The 13626-nt window shown below is 31.5% G+C and overlaps 1 protein-coding gene across 2 annotated transcripts in view; it reads right to left on the bottom strand.

The window, feature by feature from the left end:
- The window catches only part of LOC132754662 (putative ankyrin repeat protein RF_0381), a 54629-nt gene extending 42965 nt beyond the window's left edge, over positions 1-11664 (bottom strand). For both annotated transcript variants that reach the window (XM_060745317.1, XM_060745318.1), the window contains exons 1-6: positions 11537-11664; positions 6204-6285; positions 5167-5256; positions 4651-4749; positions 3556-3654; positions 2179-2247 (exon numbers count right to left, since the gene is read on the bottom strand). In XM_060745317.1, coding sequence (XP_060601300.1) covers positions 2179-2247; positions 3556-3654; positions 4651-4749; positions 5167-5256; positions 6204-6233 — 387 coding nt within the window. In that variant the 5' untranslated portion in view covers positions 6234-6285; positions 11537-11664. The remainder of the gene's footprint in view (positions 1-2178; positions 2248-3555; positions 3655-4650; positions 4750-5166; positions 5257-6203; positions 6286-11536) is intronic.
- Between the last annotated feature and the right edge of the window lie 1962 nt (positions 11665-13626).

Here is a 13626-nt window from a genome sequence, read left to right as displayed (position 1 = left end):
AGTAAGTGGCAGTAGATATAAGTTTTAAGTGACCTTTACCACTCAGTTGTAGAGGGTTACTTATAGATATTAAACTTTTGATGTCAGAAATCCTTTTCTACTAAGAAAAAATATAGCATCAAACACATAAGCATTGTATCAAACAGTTGTCACAGAACTGTTTGCTTTGGAAGAGCCGGTCTGTGATCTGGTCCTGGACTAGAAATTAATGAGTCATATGTACGATCCTCGCTTATCAATAAAACTAACCAATCGTTTAGATGAGACCTTTAAAAACCACCGTCCTGTGTATTGATGCTTTATATAGGGCACATAACATAAATACCTTTAGTGTTTGTGACAATATATTTAAAACTTATACTAAAACATTTATTCAAGAATTTCCAAAACATAGTATAATTCTGTAGAAGACCCCCCCCCCCCCTTCCACCCAATGTTAAAGGTCTATAGCTAGGAGAGAGACAAAATATTACCCTCTCAAATACACAGGTAAAGTTATTTCAAGTACAGTACATTAAAGTGAGTTCAAAGTTAATGAAATAGTTACCCAAACCTATTGCATAGTGTTGCAATAATGCTGATCCAAGAGGGGGTAGTATAAGTCCCCTTAATTTTTCCAATAGTTGACCTTAAGAGACTTTGGGAAACAAACAACTGTTAATATTGTTGGTATTGTTTTATTCATTTTAGTAATAATTAAAACTTAACTACATTATTGTAAATAAATAAAAAAAACATGTTAACACAACCACCACTTACTGTAAATATAAAATGAAAATAATAAATATATTTGAGACTGTACTATAATCTATAACCATGGAAACTTACCCATTTATACTACAAAATACACAAATAAGATCAACAGAAGACTAGAAATGTGTCCATAAAACATGGGTGCCCCACATTCCACTATTTTCTCAGTCTGGAGAAGGCCTGTGGAACAACAGGACACTTGGAAGTATTCGAAATTCAAAGCCAGTAAAAGTCCATCATTCATTACAAAAATTTAGTCTGTTGAGGGTTTAACAAACCCTTTATTATTGCCTAAATTATATTTCAGTCCCAACTTCATATACAACCTATTCATTATCTAATTTATGTTAAGGAGAGCCTCTGAGGGGTTCAAAAAGTTAAATCTAATGTTAACACATGATGATTTCAATGGCCTTCCTAACTTTTTTTTAATGAATATCACACCTTTCTTTCTGTACATTTGACACAGTTTATTTTGAAAAACCAGGGTGAAATAGACATGAAACTTGAATTTTCAATAAATATCACATGGGAATTTTTTGAAAAAACAGGGTAAAATAGACATAGACCCTGAATTTTCAATAAATATCACATGAGAATTCAAGTTGTTTCTATCCTGGCATATTAGAGACAAATAACCATCAGACTCAATTAATGTCCAAGAACTAAAAGAACAAAACATTTTGCCTCACTGGGTTTTCCGAAAACCTGGTTAAAAAATTCATACATTTAACTGTGTTAATGAAGCATAGAAATATAATTATTTTTTAATAAAGAAAACATTATATCAGCAGAAAAAAAGCAAAGAATGTCTGACATAATATCTCAGAAAAAAAAGCTCTGAATATATCGCAATTCTGACAATGGTTGGAAGGATTGCCAAGTTAATTAATAAAAAATAAGAAAAATTCATTTCTGTCTCAAAACATAAGGTAAAATATTTGTCACATAATCATTGTTATGTTCATAACAATGTCACATTTCAGCTTCACAGGTATAAGTAAACAATTATTATTTAAATATTATTTCAGGCACAAACAGGCACTTAGGTAGACCCACTGACCTTTCTGATTAACAAGAAAGATAGCTTTCAACATATGTGAATATTGTGCAACTTGAGGTGCACCTCTATGACTTATTAATTAAAGACACACTACCAGGTGTATTTCAGGTGAACTTAAACTAGAGGATGCCTTGACACAGAAGATCACTTTAATTAGGTGATCCTCCATGTTCAGACAGCCTCTACAATTAATTTCAGGCAAGAACAGGCATTTCAGGTGTGCCTCCAGAATAATTTCAAGTAATGACAGAATTTTCAGGTGAACATCTATGAACTAGTTCAGGAAAACTGGCAGGAACCTTAAGTAGGATCGCAAACCTTTGTGTAAGCTAGCTGGATAACTTTATCACATATCCACATACCTTATATTTCTCAAAGATCATGTGCCAGTACCTATTTTGTGTACTCAATTGCTCAGCTGTTTTTCCATCCTGTTAAAAAATAGAATAAAAAGTTAGGTTTGTTTTTCTGGTTTTTACACCATTTTAACACATTTTTTTGTCATATCTTTGTGGTTGATCTACTAAACAGGCATTCCTGGATAACTAACCAGTAATTACCAATTACCAAGTACTCCACAAGTGACCAATTACTGATCCCACATGATTTATCAATCAGTGTTGAGAGACAATTGAACATTAGACTCAATGTCTAAGACCAATTGTCATGGAAAGTTTAAGCCAAACCTGGGTATCAAACAACTGACCCCCTAGATTTATTATCTGATGCTCTCCCTATTAAAGTAATTGGGCAGACTAAATAAAAAGTATGAAAAGCTAGGCTTGTACAATGTTATTAATCTAAAACAACAAATATTAGAAATGAATAAATAAGATGTCTGTGCCTACAAATCAAAAACAGCTATGTTCAGAGATATTTTGTTCTGGGTCAGAATCTCACTTCTAGAGGGGAGATAATTGCCCATACACAAAATAACACGAAATCTCAAAGCATAGTAGAATTAGTTGGACTATCTTGCAGTATAATTCTCATCAAAACTATGGGTGTTAAGATATACAGTTGGACTGTTAACCATAACTGTTTGAACACAATTTGATTCACAGAATGGTAAGTAATCAGTATAAAGGTGTTCAGCACTTTCCTAATAAATCAAGGGGAGTAAAGGTTGAAAAACAACATGTCTTTAAGTTATCTTTAAACACTTTTACATCCTTACTTTGAAGAGTGACTTTCCTGACTTAAGTGTTTATTTATCAGCAATTATTTACAGCTTTATTGCTATGGAAACTGGATTGTTAGAATAGTTACTACAGTATTTTAATGATTTACTATTTCTGATGCATACTGAAATATCACACAAATCACAAATTAAAATTATATCCTTCATATTTAACAAAACTATTGGATCCTAGAACAGAACCATCCCCTTTTCACATCACAAAAGCTTCATTTCAAAAATCGTTTTTCACAAATGACTTTACAAAGGGTTATACCTAAATCAACATGTGCATAAAAACCAACAAAAGCTTCATTTCTATTATGGATTTTTCAAATGACTTTACAAAGGGTTATACCTAAATCAATATGTGCATAAAACCCATCGATTTGGTCACATATTCAAACAAAAATATCAAATTTTACATCATATATGTAGACAGGTTCCTGATGATAATGCAAAACTGTTGTAACTCCTTCTTTATTTCATATAAGTTAATGCAGTTTTGCAGTCAACCCTCGATATACATGTATAATAAAAGTAATCTGTTGTATGAACTTACTTTATTCTGGATGGCTGGATCAATGCCGCAGGTCATTAGGTCGGCCACATGACAAGCTTCATGCTGTAATGCTGTTACATGTAATGCGGTATTTCCATGCTGTAAATAATGTAAAACATGCAACATAAATTTTGAAGTGGGTAATCATTAAAACTCAGAGAGTAGCGCATGTCGTGATGGAGTGGTTAACACTTGGACTAGTACCTAAGGATTTCTGGCCACATGGATTCAAACCCTGTCAGGGGCAAGCTGTTGTTTAGGTGAGCAAGAAACTTTACACTCATTGCTTAGTACCAGTTGGTTCCAGGAATGGATTCCAGAGTGTTTCAATAAGTTTATAGCTTCTAATACAATCAAACTAAAATAAAAATGTTTAAACTAAACCTCAGTTTGGGAAATAACAGAATTAAAGGATTATGTTTTTTTTGTTATTGTTTTTGATTTTTCCAACAAGTACATTTTAAATAACAAACCTTGGTCATTGAAAGTTTTTGGTTAAGTGGTTATTGTGCTATAGACCTTACATTACAAAAGGACCTTTACATCAGTTCTGTATGGTTTGTAAATCACATGTCCCCAGCATTGAAAATTATGACCTCAGTATGTATCATAAAGCAACATAGGAGTATGAGTGTTTTTTTCCTGTGACATGTTAGATGGTATGTACCGTATTTTTTCTGAAATAGGCCACAGCCTATATGTTAAAAAAGCAAAATTCTCAAGGGTGCAGCGTATAAGATGAAGCAGTCTACAACTATTTATTTTATGATATTGCGCAATAAAAATGTAAAAAAAAAATGAGAGCACTTATTAATACATAAAAACAGCTCACCAAAATTTAGCAAATTGTTTTCATGATCAATTTAATGAAACAAAGGATAAGTATACTCTTCCTGAAGGTGTTACTCTCTATATTAATTTATCTGAAAATATTTTACATAATCCTGGCTTGTCAGCCATGGCCTATGTGCCGGAGCAACCTATATGATCATTTTGATTTCAGAATTGGTAAATTTGGAAGGGTGCGACCTATACAATGCAGTGACCTATTGTTCCAGAAAATGCAGTACATTACCTAAATTACAAACAACTTACTCTATTTTGGGCACTGATATCTATGCCATGAGCCACAAGAGTGTAGAATATAATTGGCCTGTACATGGTACATACATAGTGCAGAAATGTGTTCTGTTTCTGAAAACGAGAAACATAAAAATCTACAATCTGTCAACATGATATTATTAATTATGAATAAATTATTAATTCTTTTTTTTTCTTCTACTGAAGATAATGACTTGTTAAAGGAATATAGCCAGAAAACCTTGCAGGTGTGCAGTGTTTTCATTTTCATTCTTCATTAAACAAGTCCTGTTGGACCTATTATTTATTACCATTGCTTAACCTATTGAAAATACATGCATCACTTGAATATTTTGTAAGGGAATGTTTTATTCTATTTTCTTACATGTACATTATTCATGTGACTCAGTTTTTTAAAATTCTTATAGGATTATTCATCCATTTAGTGCTTAACACCATTTAGATTTGAATCCACTGAGCCCACTACACAGTGAATATATCATATAATAGAGGTAAATTTTAAAGTCATACTCTGTCTTTAAAAAGAATATTTTCTCCAGCTTTCACAAGTCTGTTTAGCTCGTCCACATCTCCTGCTTGTATTGCTTGACCAATAGGGGTCTAAAATAAACAAAAAGAAAGTGATAACTTCAACTTGTTAAGAGAGTAATAAGATTTAATTCACATTTAAAATAACCTGTGCATAATTTAACAACCATCATTGTAATGATATATTTCAGCATTGGTGTCAGTATGCTGCATGATTTCAAGCAAGAAATATATTTTGGTCTTGCACAGAACCGCCAACAAGCTACATGTATAGCCATAATGTTTTCTTATAACAGCAAAATCAAAGGATTTGAACAGAGAGTCAAAAAGATGAAAGTAAAGTTGTTACATATACAAACTTGTATGCCCCTAACATATTATTTTTGCTGTGAACATAAGATTGGCAGTGATCTAGTAGTTGCCTCTCAATGGTTGTGAGTTTGAGCCTTTCTTGGGTCAGGTGCCATATTTTCCAATAATGTTGTAACTATTGGTTGTTTATTCAAGTGATTCAAATATGCTACAAGCTTAATATATTTTGCTTGCCTTAAATCAAATCACACCAACAATGTTTAACGTTATATGGCAACATTCCAGCTTTCCCTATAATAGGCTAAGGTGTAAGACCACTTCCATGTATTAATTCAGTCACAAGATATCATCAGAGTACAACCATCAACTTTTTACATAATTATAAACCAGCTTGGCAGTTTCATTACATGTAAGAATCCACAGTCCCAAGAAGGATTTGAACCCAAAACAAGACTGTTAGCAATCAACCGTCAATGAATTTAAGATTTTGAATTTACTGGCCCCAATTCCAGTCTTGAATTTATTATACTATATATTTAACTAAATTTTCTTAAAATTTACACTGACTCAAACTAATTTACACTGGCCATGGGCCACAAGGCTAGTGCTAAATTCAATGACTGAATCAAGCTTGTATAAAACTATTTAATACACTGTTTAAACCAAAAAAAGCTAACATATAAGGACGTGAAATAAGATAAACATACCGCAGCCAAATCCCACATTTGTCCCGCCATGTTTCCCTCCTATGGTATCAGCTTTGATTATATATGGCAAAAACTTCACATTCTGAAAAATACCATGTTTTGATAAATGTAAGATCGAAATTTCCCATTCAAAAAAAGTATTTTATCCTCTGTTATTTTTGGCAATTTTACAAAGACTGATTGTTATACCTCCCTTGTAGAAGCATTATAAGTGACAAGTCTAGAATAGTCCAACTAATTGTATTATGTGATGAGAAATTGTGCTCATAGAAACTCGAGAACTGGACCGAATATTGCGCCGCATATTTTCGATTGTGTGACGGCTTTTAAAAACGTTTCTGCTACATCTAAATATCTTTTAGTATTATCCGAGTATATGGCCTCAAACAATATATTATCAATTGAACCCAATCTGTCTCTTTTAAAACTAGTCAAATTTTACGGTATTATAAAAAAAGACAAGGAGTGACATCCGCCATTCGCCGCAACGTTTTCGGCATGAGTTTTTCCCCTTTGGCTACAACTGATTACTATTTTTTCAGAATTTTGGTCCCGTTATTTTTGTCAACTATCAGGTATCGTCCGGATATAACGTTCACGGTTTATTGTTTACACGTGTTGACATGTATAGGCGGCATTATGAAAAGATATTCAAAGGTGGGACAAACAATATGTAAAGCCAGATTTATGGGCCACAATATGCATTCCTGTTCCAGAGTTCCTATGATTGTGCTCAGTATGCCTTATTCTCATCGATTCGTGCCTTCTCATCGATTCGTGACCTAAATAATTGTCTGGTATAAATATTTCTGCAAGGACATACACCATCCGAAAACTACACAAGTTTTATTAGACACTCGATTTGACAATTCTATCCAATCAAAATGCGTAATTGAACAGGTGTAAATGAGCTTACCCTACAATCAGCTGATGACCTAATTACTTTAAAATATTCGATATTGATGTTTTAATTAATCAAACACACTTACAATTAAGCAAAAAAAATATTCATTATGCTGTAAGAATTAACTTAAGACTTTGAAACATAAATTGATCAGATCGGACTGAAAATAACCATGCGAACATTAAGTGGTGTGAGCACCTATATTTTGATGACGTCACAGGGTGAATCGGATTTCATGAATCGATGGGTAAGCGTCTAGCTGAGCAAGACAGTCATGGTTGACATGTTTAGATGCTCTAATCTTAGCTGAAGAAACTTCAGCGATCAGGTTTTATAGTACTGCTAGACCTGTTTGCTGAAGCCAATCCCGTATTGAAAGTCAACCAGAACCGTGACATATTTATATCATGCTGTAATTCAATAAATTTTCGTGATCTAGACAAAAACTATTTTAATACAGGTAGTTAGATATATTTTAGACCCTTCAGTCTATATTTTTGAACACAGAATGTTAGATTGATGAAATAATGCCTCAAAGTTTATCAGTGGGTTCACATTTCATAAAATTCGCCGCCATTGCTGCCCTTATTATCACATGACTAGCGAGAATTTAGGTTCGGATACCTTTGCATGACATTTGGTGACCCGTGACCCAAAATGCTATTTTTAATTAAAAACATGGCTTTGCAATTATGAATAACGGTGTATTTTTTCAATAACAGACATTACATACCAAAAACATGTTGTATTTATATTTTTTGAGTGATATTCATGACTTATTTGTTTGATTTTATTTAAAATTATACACTTATTAAAAATAGTGTATGGTCCATTACTAAAAATAGATGCTAGAATTCCCAAAACTTGAAGTCCCGCGAGATTTCATTTGAAAGCCGACTCAATATTGGTATACATTCTCTTCATATTTCCCTATTAAATAGTTGGGTACACAATGTCATTGAAGTTTCATTTAAAAACAAAACATGAATTGATTCAAAATTGATTTGTTTATCAAATGGTATTTTTATTTGAGCCAAAGTTGATTAATAAGGGTGATTTGAATAGGTTTTTATGTACTGCACACAAACTGCGAAAATTCTGGTAGCCTTTGCAAATAGGGTTGACCCATAACTTTACTGTCGCACAACATCAAAATAAAAGCGACATATAAAGTTATGGAAGCCAGAACTACTCTAATCTTTGAGGGGTTGTTTTTAAAAGTAATTTAAAGTTTTTGAACTTTTAGATAATGAATTTATTTAACAAATGCACTAATTGAACTGTATGAATGTCTGATATTTGTTGTGCAAGTGCAATTTTTCCAAATAAGAGTCACGAATCTACTAGGAGTAGATATTGACTATCAATTAAATTTTGATGCCCAGGTATCAGCCATTTGCCAAAAAGCCGCAAAACAGTTAAATGTCCTGCAAAGATTAAGTAAATTCCTCTCTGTACCTACCAGGCTTATCATATTCAAATCTTTTATCAGGTCCAATTTCAATTACTGTCCCATAGTGTGGCATTTCTGTAGTAAAGCCAACACAGACAAACTTGAAAAACTCCAGTACAGGGCCTTACGCATTGTTTTCAATGATTTTACATCATCATATGAAAGTCTCCTTAATAAGGTTAAATTACCCACACTCCATCTAAGCAGGTTAAAAACAATTGCAATCGAGACTTTCAAGTGCTTACACAATATATCACCTAAATATATTCAAAACTTAGCCAAATTTAAGACCTCTGTTTACAATTGCAGGTATGATCATATTCTAGAAGTGCCTACAGTTAGAACCACCAGGTATGGACAGAACTCCTTTCGTTTTGAGGCTGCCCGGGTGTGGAACAGCCACCCCAGTGACATCAGAAGAGTAGAAAACTTCAAAGAATTTGGGAGGCTGGTTGGCACCTGGACAGGCCCAAAATGTAAGTGTTCAATGTGCCGCTTGTAGCCTTTTGTTAAACACATGTGTGTTTAACATGTGCTTGTATGTGATTAACATGTTTTTATATGTGCTTTTATGTATAGTCTTTAGATGTTGCAAATATTATACCAATAAATGTTTAATGTTACTTTTTATTTACATTATGTGATAGTCCTTGTAATTTCTTTGTTTTGTTTTATGTTTGTTTTTTTATTTACTTATGTATGTCTTTTTCTTTATATATATATATATATATATATATCTATTATATTTCTTTTACAGGTATGTACATAGGTGTATATGTATATCTTATTTTTGTTCTCTTTTTCTTGTAACTTTTGTAGTTTTTAGCTTATCTTAAATTTTTATTTTCTTAATTTCATATTCTTAGATGTGCTTATGCTTATTTTTATACATGTCTGTCTTTAACTAATATATAACTCTTTTACAGGAATGTACATTATTTATATATATCTGTTATTTGTTTTATCTTGCTTGTAATTATTGTAACTTTTAAGCATGCATGGTGCTAAAATAACTTAAATCCATGTATTTAAATGTGCTTATGCTTATAATTTTTAGTTGCTTTAAGATCTTACTCCCATGTACTTAATTGTGCTTATGCTTATATTTTCTTTTTAGCTGCTTTACTTTTTTTGGTTCATATACTATTGTTTGTCGGAAAATAGCTCATGAGCTAATGTTTTCTGTTTATATGTATCCGACGTAAAATAAATTATCTTGTATCTTGTATCTTGAATCGACGAGAGAAAAGGAATGACAGACTATTCTCTCCCTTACCAGTTCCTCTCCTGACGGTTCTCTCCCTAACCGTTTCCTCCCCTGACGGTTCTCTCCCAAATTTGAAATATGCAGACAGTTCTCCCCCAATTTTATTTTTATAAGTTATCATTTTAGTTTTGACTTAATCTAATAATATTTCTTGATGAAAATTATTAAAAGAATGTGTTTGATATTAACTGCATTTTATGGTTTATGTTTATCAGCTGAAAAGTAAATTTAACACCTTTTTTCAGTATTTTAATCCTATCAACACCTGTAAATTTAACACCTTTTTTCAGTATTTTAATCCTATCAACACCTTTATTGTGAGAGATATAGGTCATTGGACAGTGATTGATATACAACTGTAATTATGTTAAGGTCTAGCTTGTGATGTTCATTTATTTGTTAAATAGTGAATAAAATGGAAACAAATATGTTCTAGAAAATAAATATAAACAACAACTGGTATGCAAACACATTCCACATTTACTTTTTTACGAAATTGATTTAAAACATGTAGTCATTAACTTGAAACAATATATAATACAAAATAACTAATATAATACTTATTCATCAACACCTTTTCACAGCTATTCTAATCTAATCAACACCAAGGAATTAATAAACACCTCAATTATCACTGGCAGCAAACTTAATGCATACATGTGTGTATTGAACTTTTTTCATTATACAAAAGTTTAGCGATTAGAATTTATTAATCATTTTTTGCCTATAAATTTCATTTTTATTTACTAAAAAAAAATAATAATAATAATATATTATGATTATCCTAATCAAGTAAATTATTCATTAATTATTTTCAATGACTAAACACATTAAAAAGTATATGTTACATCTAATTAAAAAATCAGAATAATTAACTAATATCATCATTGATCAATTATTATTTTTTGTTAAATAAAAATGTTTTTCTAATTAAATTTATATCAATTGATAATAAATTTATTAAACATCTAAATATTCAATAAAATATTTTTTTCTCTAATTTATATTAATATTTGATAATAAACTTACCGATTTATTGTTGCTGATGATGCTAACAAAATTGAAACTTGAATTAAACATCAGAATACTTCAGTAAAGTATTTTTCTCTCTCATTTATTACAATTTATAATGAACCTACCCATTTATTTAACATCTAAACACTTCAATAATTTTTTTTTTCTAATTTATATCAATTCATAATAAACTTACCCATTTATTTAGCATCTAAATACTTTAATAATAATGTAATTATAAAAATAACAATGGGGAGGAACTGTCTTCTAATTTGCAAATATGCAGACAGTTCTCCCCCAAAATAGGGAGAGAACCGTCAGGGAGGAAACGTCAGGGAAGGAACTGGTAAGGGAGAGAATAGTCTGACTACCAGAGAAAAGCATATCCTTCACCTTCATCCAACACCTTCACCTTTGTTTAAAATCGGAAATTTGCCTAAAAAGACCTCAAAAATAGATTTCTTTTGACAATTTTTTATGCAAATCATCAAAAAAGTGAAGTAGGAATATATCGTTTTTACCGAGACATTCAAATAAAAAGTGTACGAGTTATTATGAGTACGAATTGACATCGAGTTCTGTTCATTAATAGCATATTAGCTCGGCCTTTTAAGAAAAATGGATTTCACGATTACAAATGTAAATTATATCAACATAGAAATAAAACAGCTGTCCAGAATTAATGGCAAACACACCTGTCAAAGATTATGTAGACAATGTTTCGACTAAAAAAGTTTCGTCTCCACTGTAAACAACAATAAAAAAAATATTAAGGTATCATGGAACCAAAATATTGAACACCACTAAATAATTTCATTATCTCTCGGCCCACTGAATTTCGCCCTATTATCCTATAGTAAATCCATCACATCTAAGGCTAAATTCTGGACACAGGAAATTGATGGCTATCGCTTTAAACTATAATACTATCCAACCCAATTTAACACAAAAAATAATATAATACATTAATGTAGCCCTTGGACTTTTTCTGCAGATTTTTTTTCTATAAAATAATCCAAATAACGGTTACAACTTTGGTATATTCTGGTGCATATCACTTCATGAAACCTTTCACCTAGAAATAAAGGCCTGCAAAGATACACAAAAACAAATTTTGAAGTACTCAGAAATGACACTTCATATATGCAATTACAAATAGTAATTATGCTTAAAATGTAAAATGTCTCAGAAGAGATTACTTGAAATGCGCCACTTCAACATTTAAAAGAACTACTTTCTAATTCCGTATACCGGGGTGACATATTCTGGCAAAACAACCAAATACATTAACAAAAAAAAGAGACAAAACAAAAACAAACAGACAAAAAAACTCATTTTATAGATCTGGATCACCTTCAACAATGAAAGAATGAGCTACACGTGGAAGACTTCTTTTATGGTACAGCCATACAGTATGATCTATCAAACATAATTTTAAAAGAACCTTTGCTACATAAACATCCCATTCATAATCTCAGAACTGCACACTCTGAAATAATTATACATTTACGTTTTATCCTCCTACCATCATACTTTGGAATTCCTTAAACTTATAAAGCCCATCGGCCTTACAGCTGGGACAAAAAGGCTCCCCTGAAACATTTTAGGCAGTGTGTGACCAAACTTGCACGAATATCTGGACACTGCAAATTTGGTTTTAAACAAGTGTTTTATCTGTAGTTGTTTTAGCACTATCATTAATTACTGTCATTCATTCTTACAAATTAATTTGTGTCAAATTCATTCCCTGTCTGTAGGCATACCCTTCTGTTTGTCCCTGTCTGTAGGCCTACCCGTCTGTTTGTGAATTAATTAGTTCTTGTAAAGGAGCGTAGCAACACGCAAAACTTGTAGTCTGTAATGGTGTTATATCTTTCAAAAAATATTTCTTTAAAGATCCTGTAACTAATTTTTTATGGTGTCATATTATAAATACATGTATAATGCTCAAATTAATAAAGATTTGTCAATGTTGTAAGTTTTAACACGGATTTATATTCATGTTCTTGTTTTACCCTTGGTGTTCTGTTGTTCGTGTTCTTGTTTTACCCTTGGTGTTCTGTCGCTCGTGTTCATATTTTTGGTTAACATTGGTGTTCTGTCGTTCATATTTTTGTTTAACAGTTGTATTTTTAATTTGTTGTTCATAATCTTGTTTAACCATTATGTTAAATCGTTCATGTTTTTAATTAACCTTAAACTTCATTCGTTTATGTTCTTGTTGACCCTAGGTGTTCTGTCACTCAAATCTTTGTTTGTAGTTCATGTTCTTCATTATTGTGGTATATTGTATTTCATGTTCTTGTATTTAATGATCAACATTATTTTTTTGTCCAATCACATTGTAGTATTTTTCAAATTTCTGCTTAGTCTAACTTTGGTTAATGTGTACTAACTAAATAAAATTCACATAATCTGTCGTCTAACCGCAGTCTAACAAATTTCAATAATGCATTATATTAGGGAGGAGTAAGAGGTATGGTTTACACTCTGATTTGTTAAATATCTAAGGTTAGCAAAACAATGCCAACGTGAAAAAAATTAGTCGGGGTCAGGTGTTTCTGTTTAAATGTGAGGATACATCAATTGATTTATTACATAGATAATACATGTTAGGCATGCAGAGACAAATGATTGCATATTAACTTTTTTATATCCTTATATATACACATTTCATTCACTCCATTGTTTTTACCTAATTGCATCCTTTTCCTCTTCAGATATTTTATAGAAACATGATAGTCTTACTGTAGATAAAGGTATAAATTCTGTGACATTTCAATAA

The sequence above is a fragment of the Ruditapes philippinarum genome, unplaced genomic scaffold (assembly GCF_026571515.1).
Source record: "Ruditapes philippinarum isolate M1 unplaced genomic scaffold, ASM2657151v2 ctg372_1_1_1_1, whole genome shotgun sequence".
Lineage (NCBI taxonomy): Eukaryota > Metazoa > Mollusca > Bivalvia > Venerida > Veneridae > Ruditapes > Ruditapes philippinarum.
This window is presented reverse-complemented; position numbering and strand designations above follow the sequence as displayed.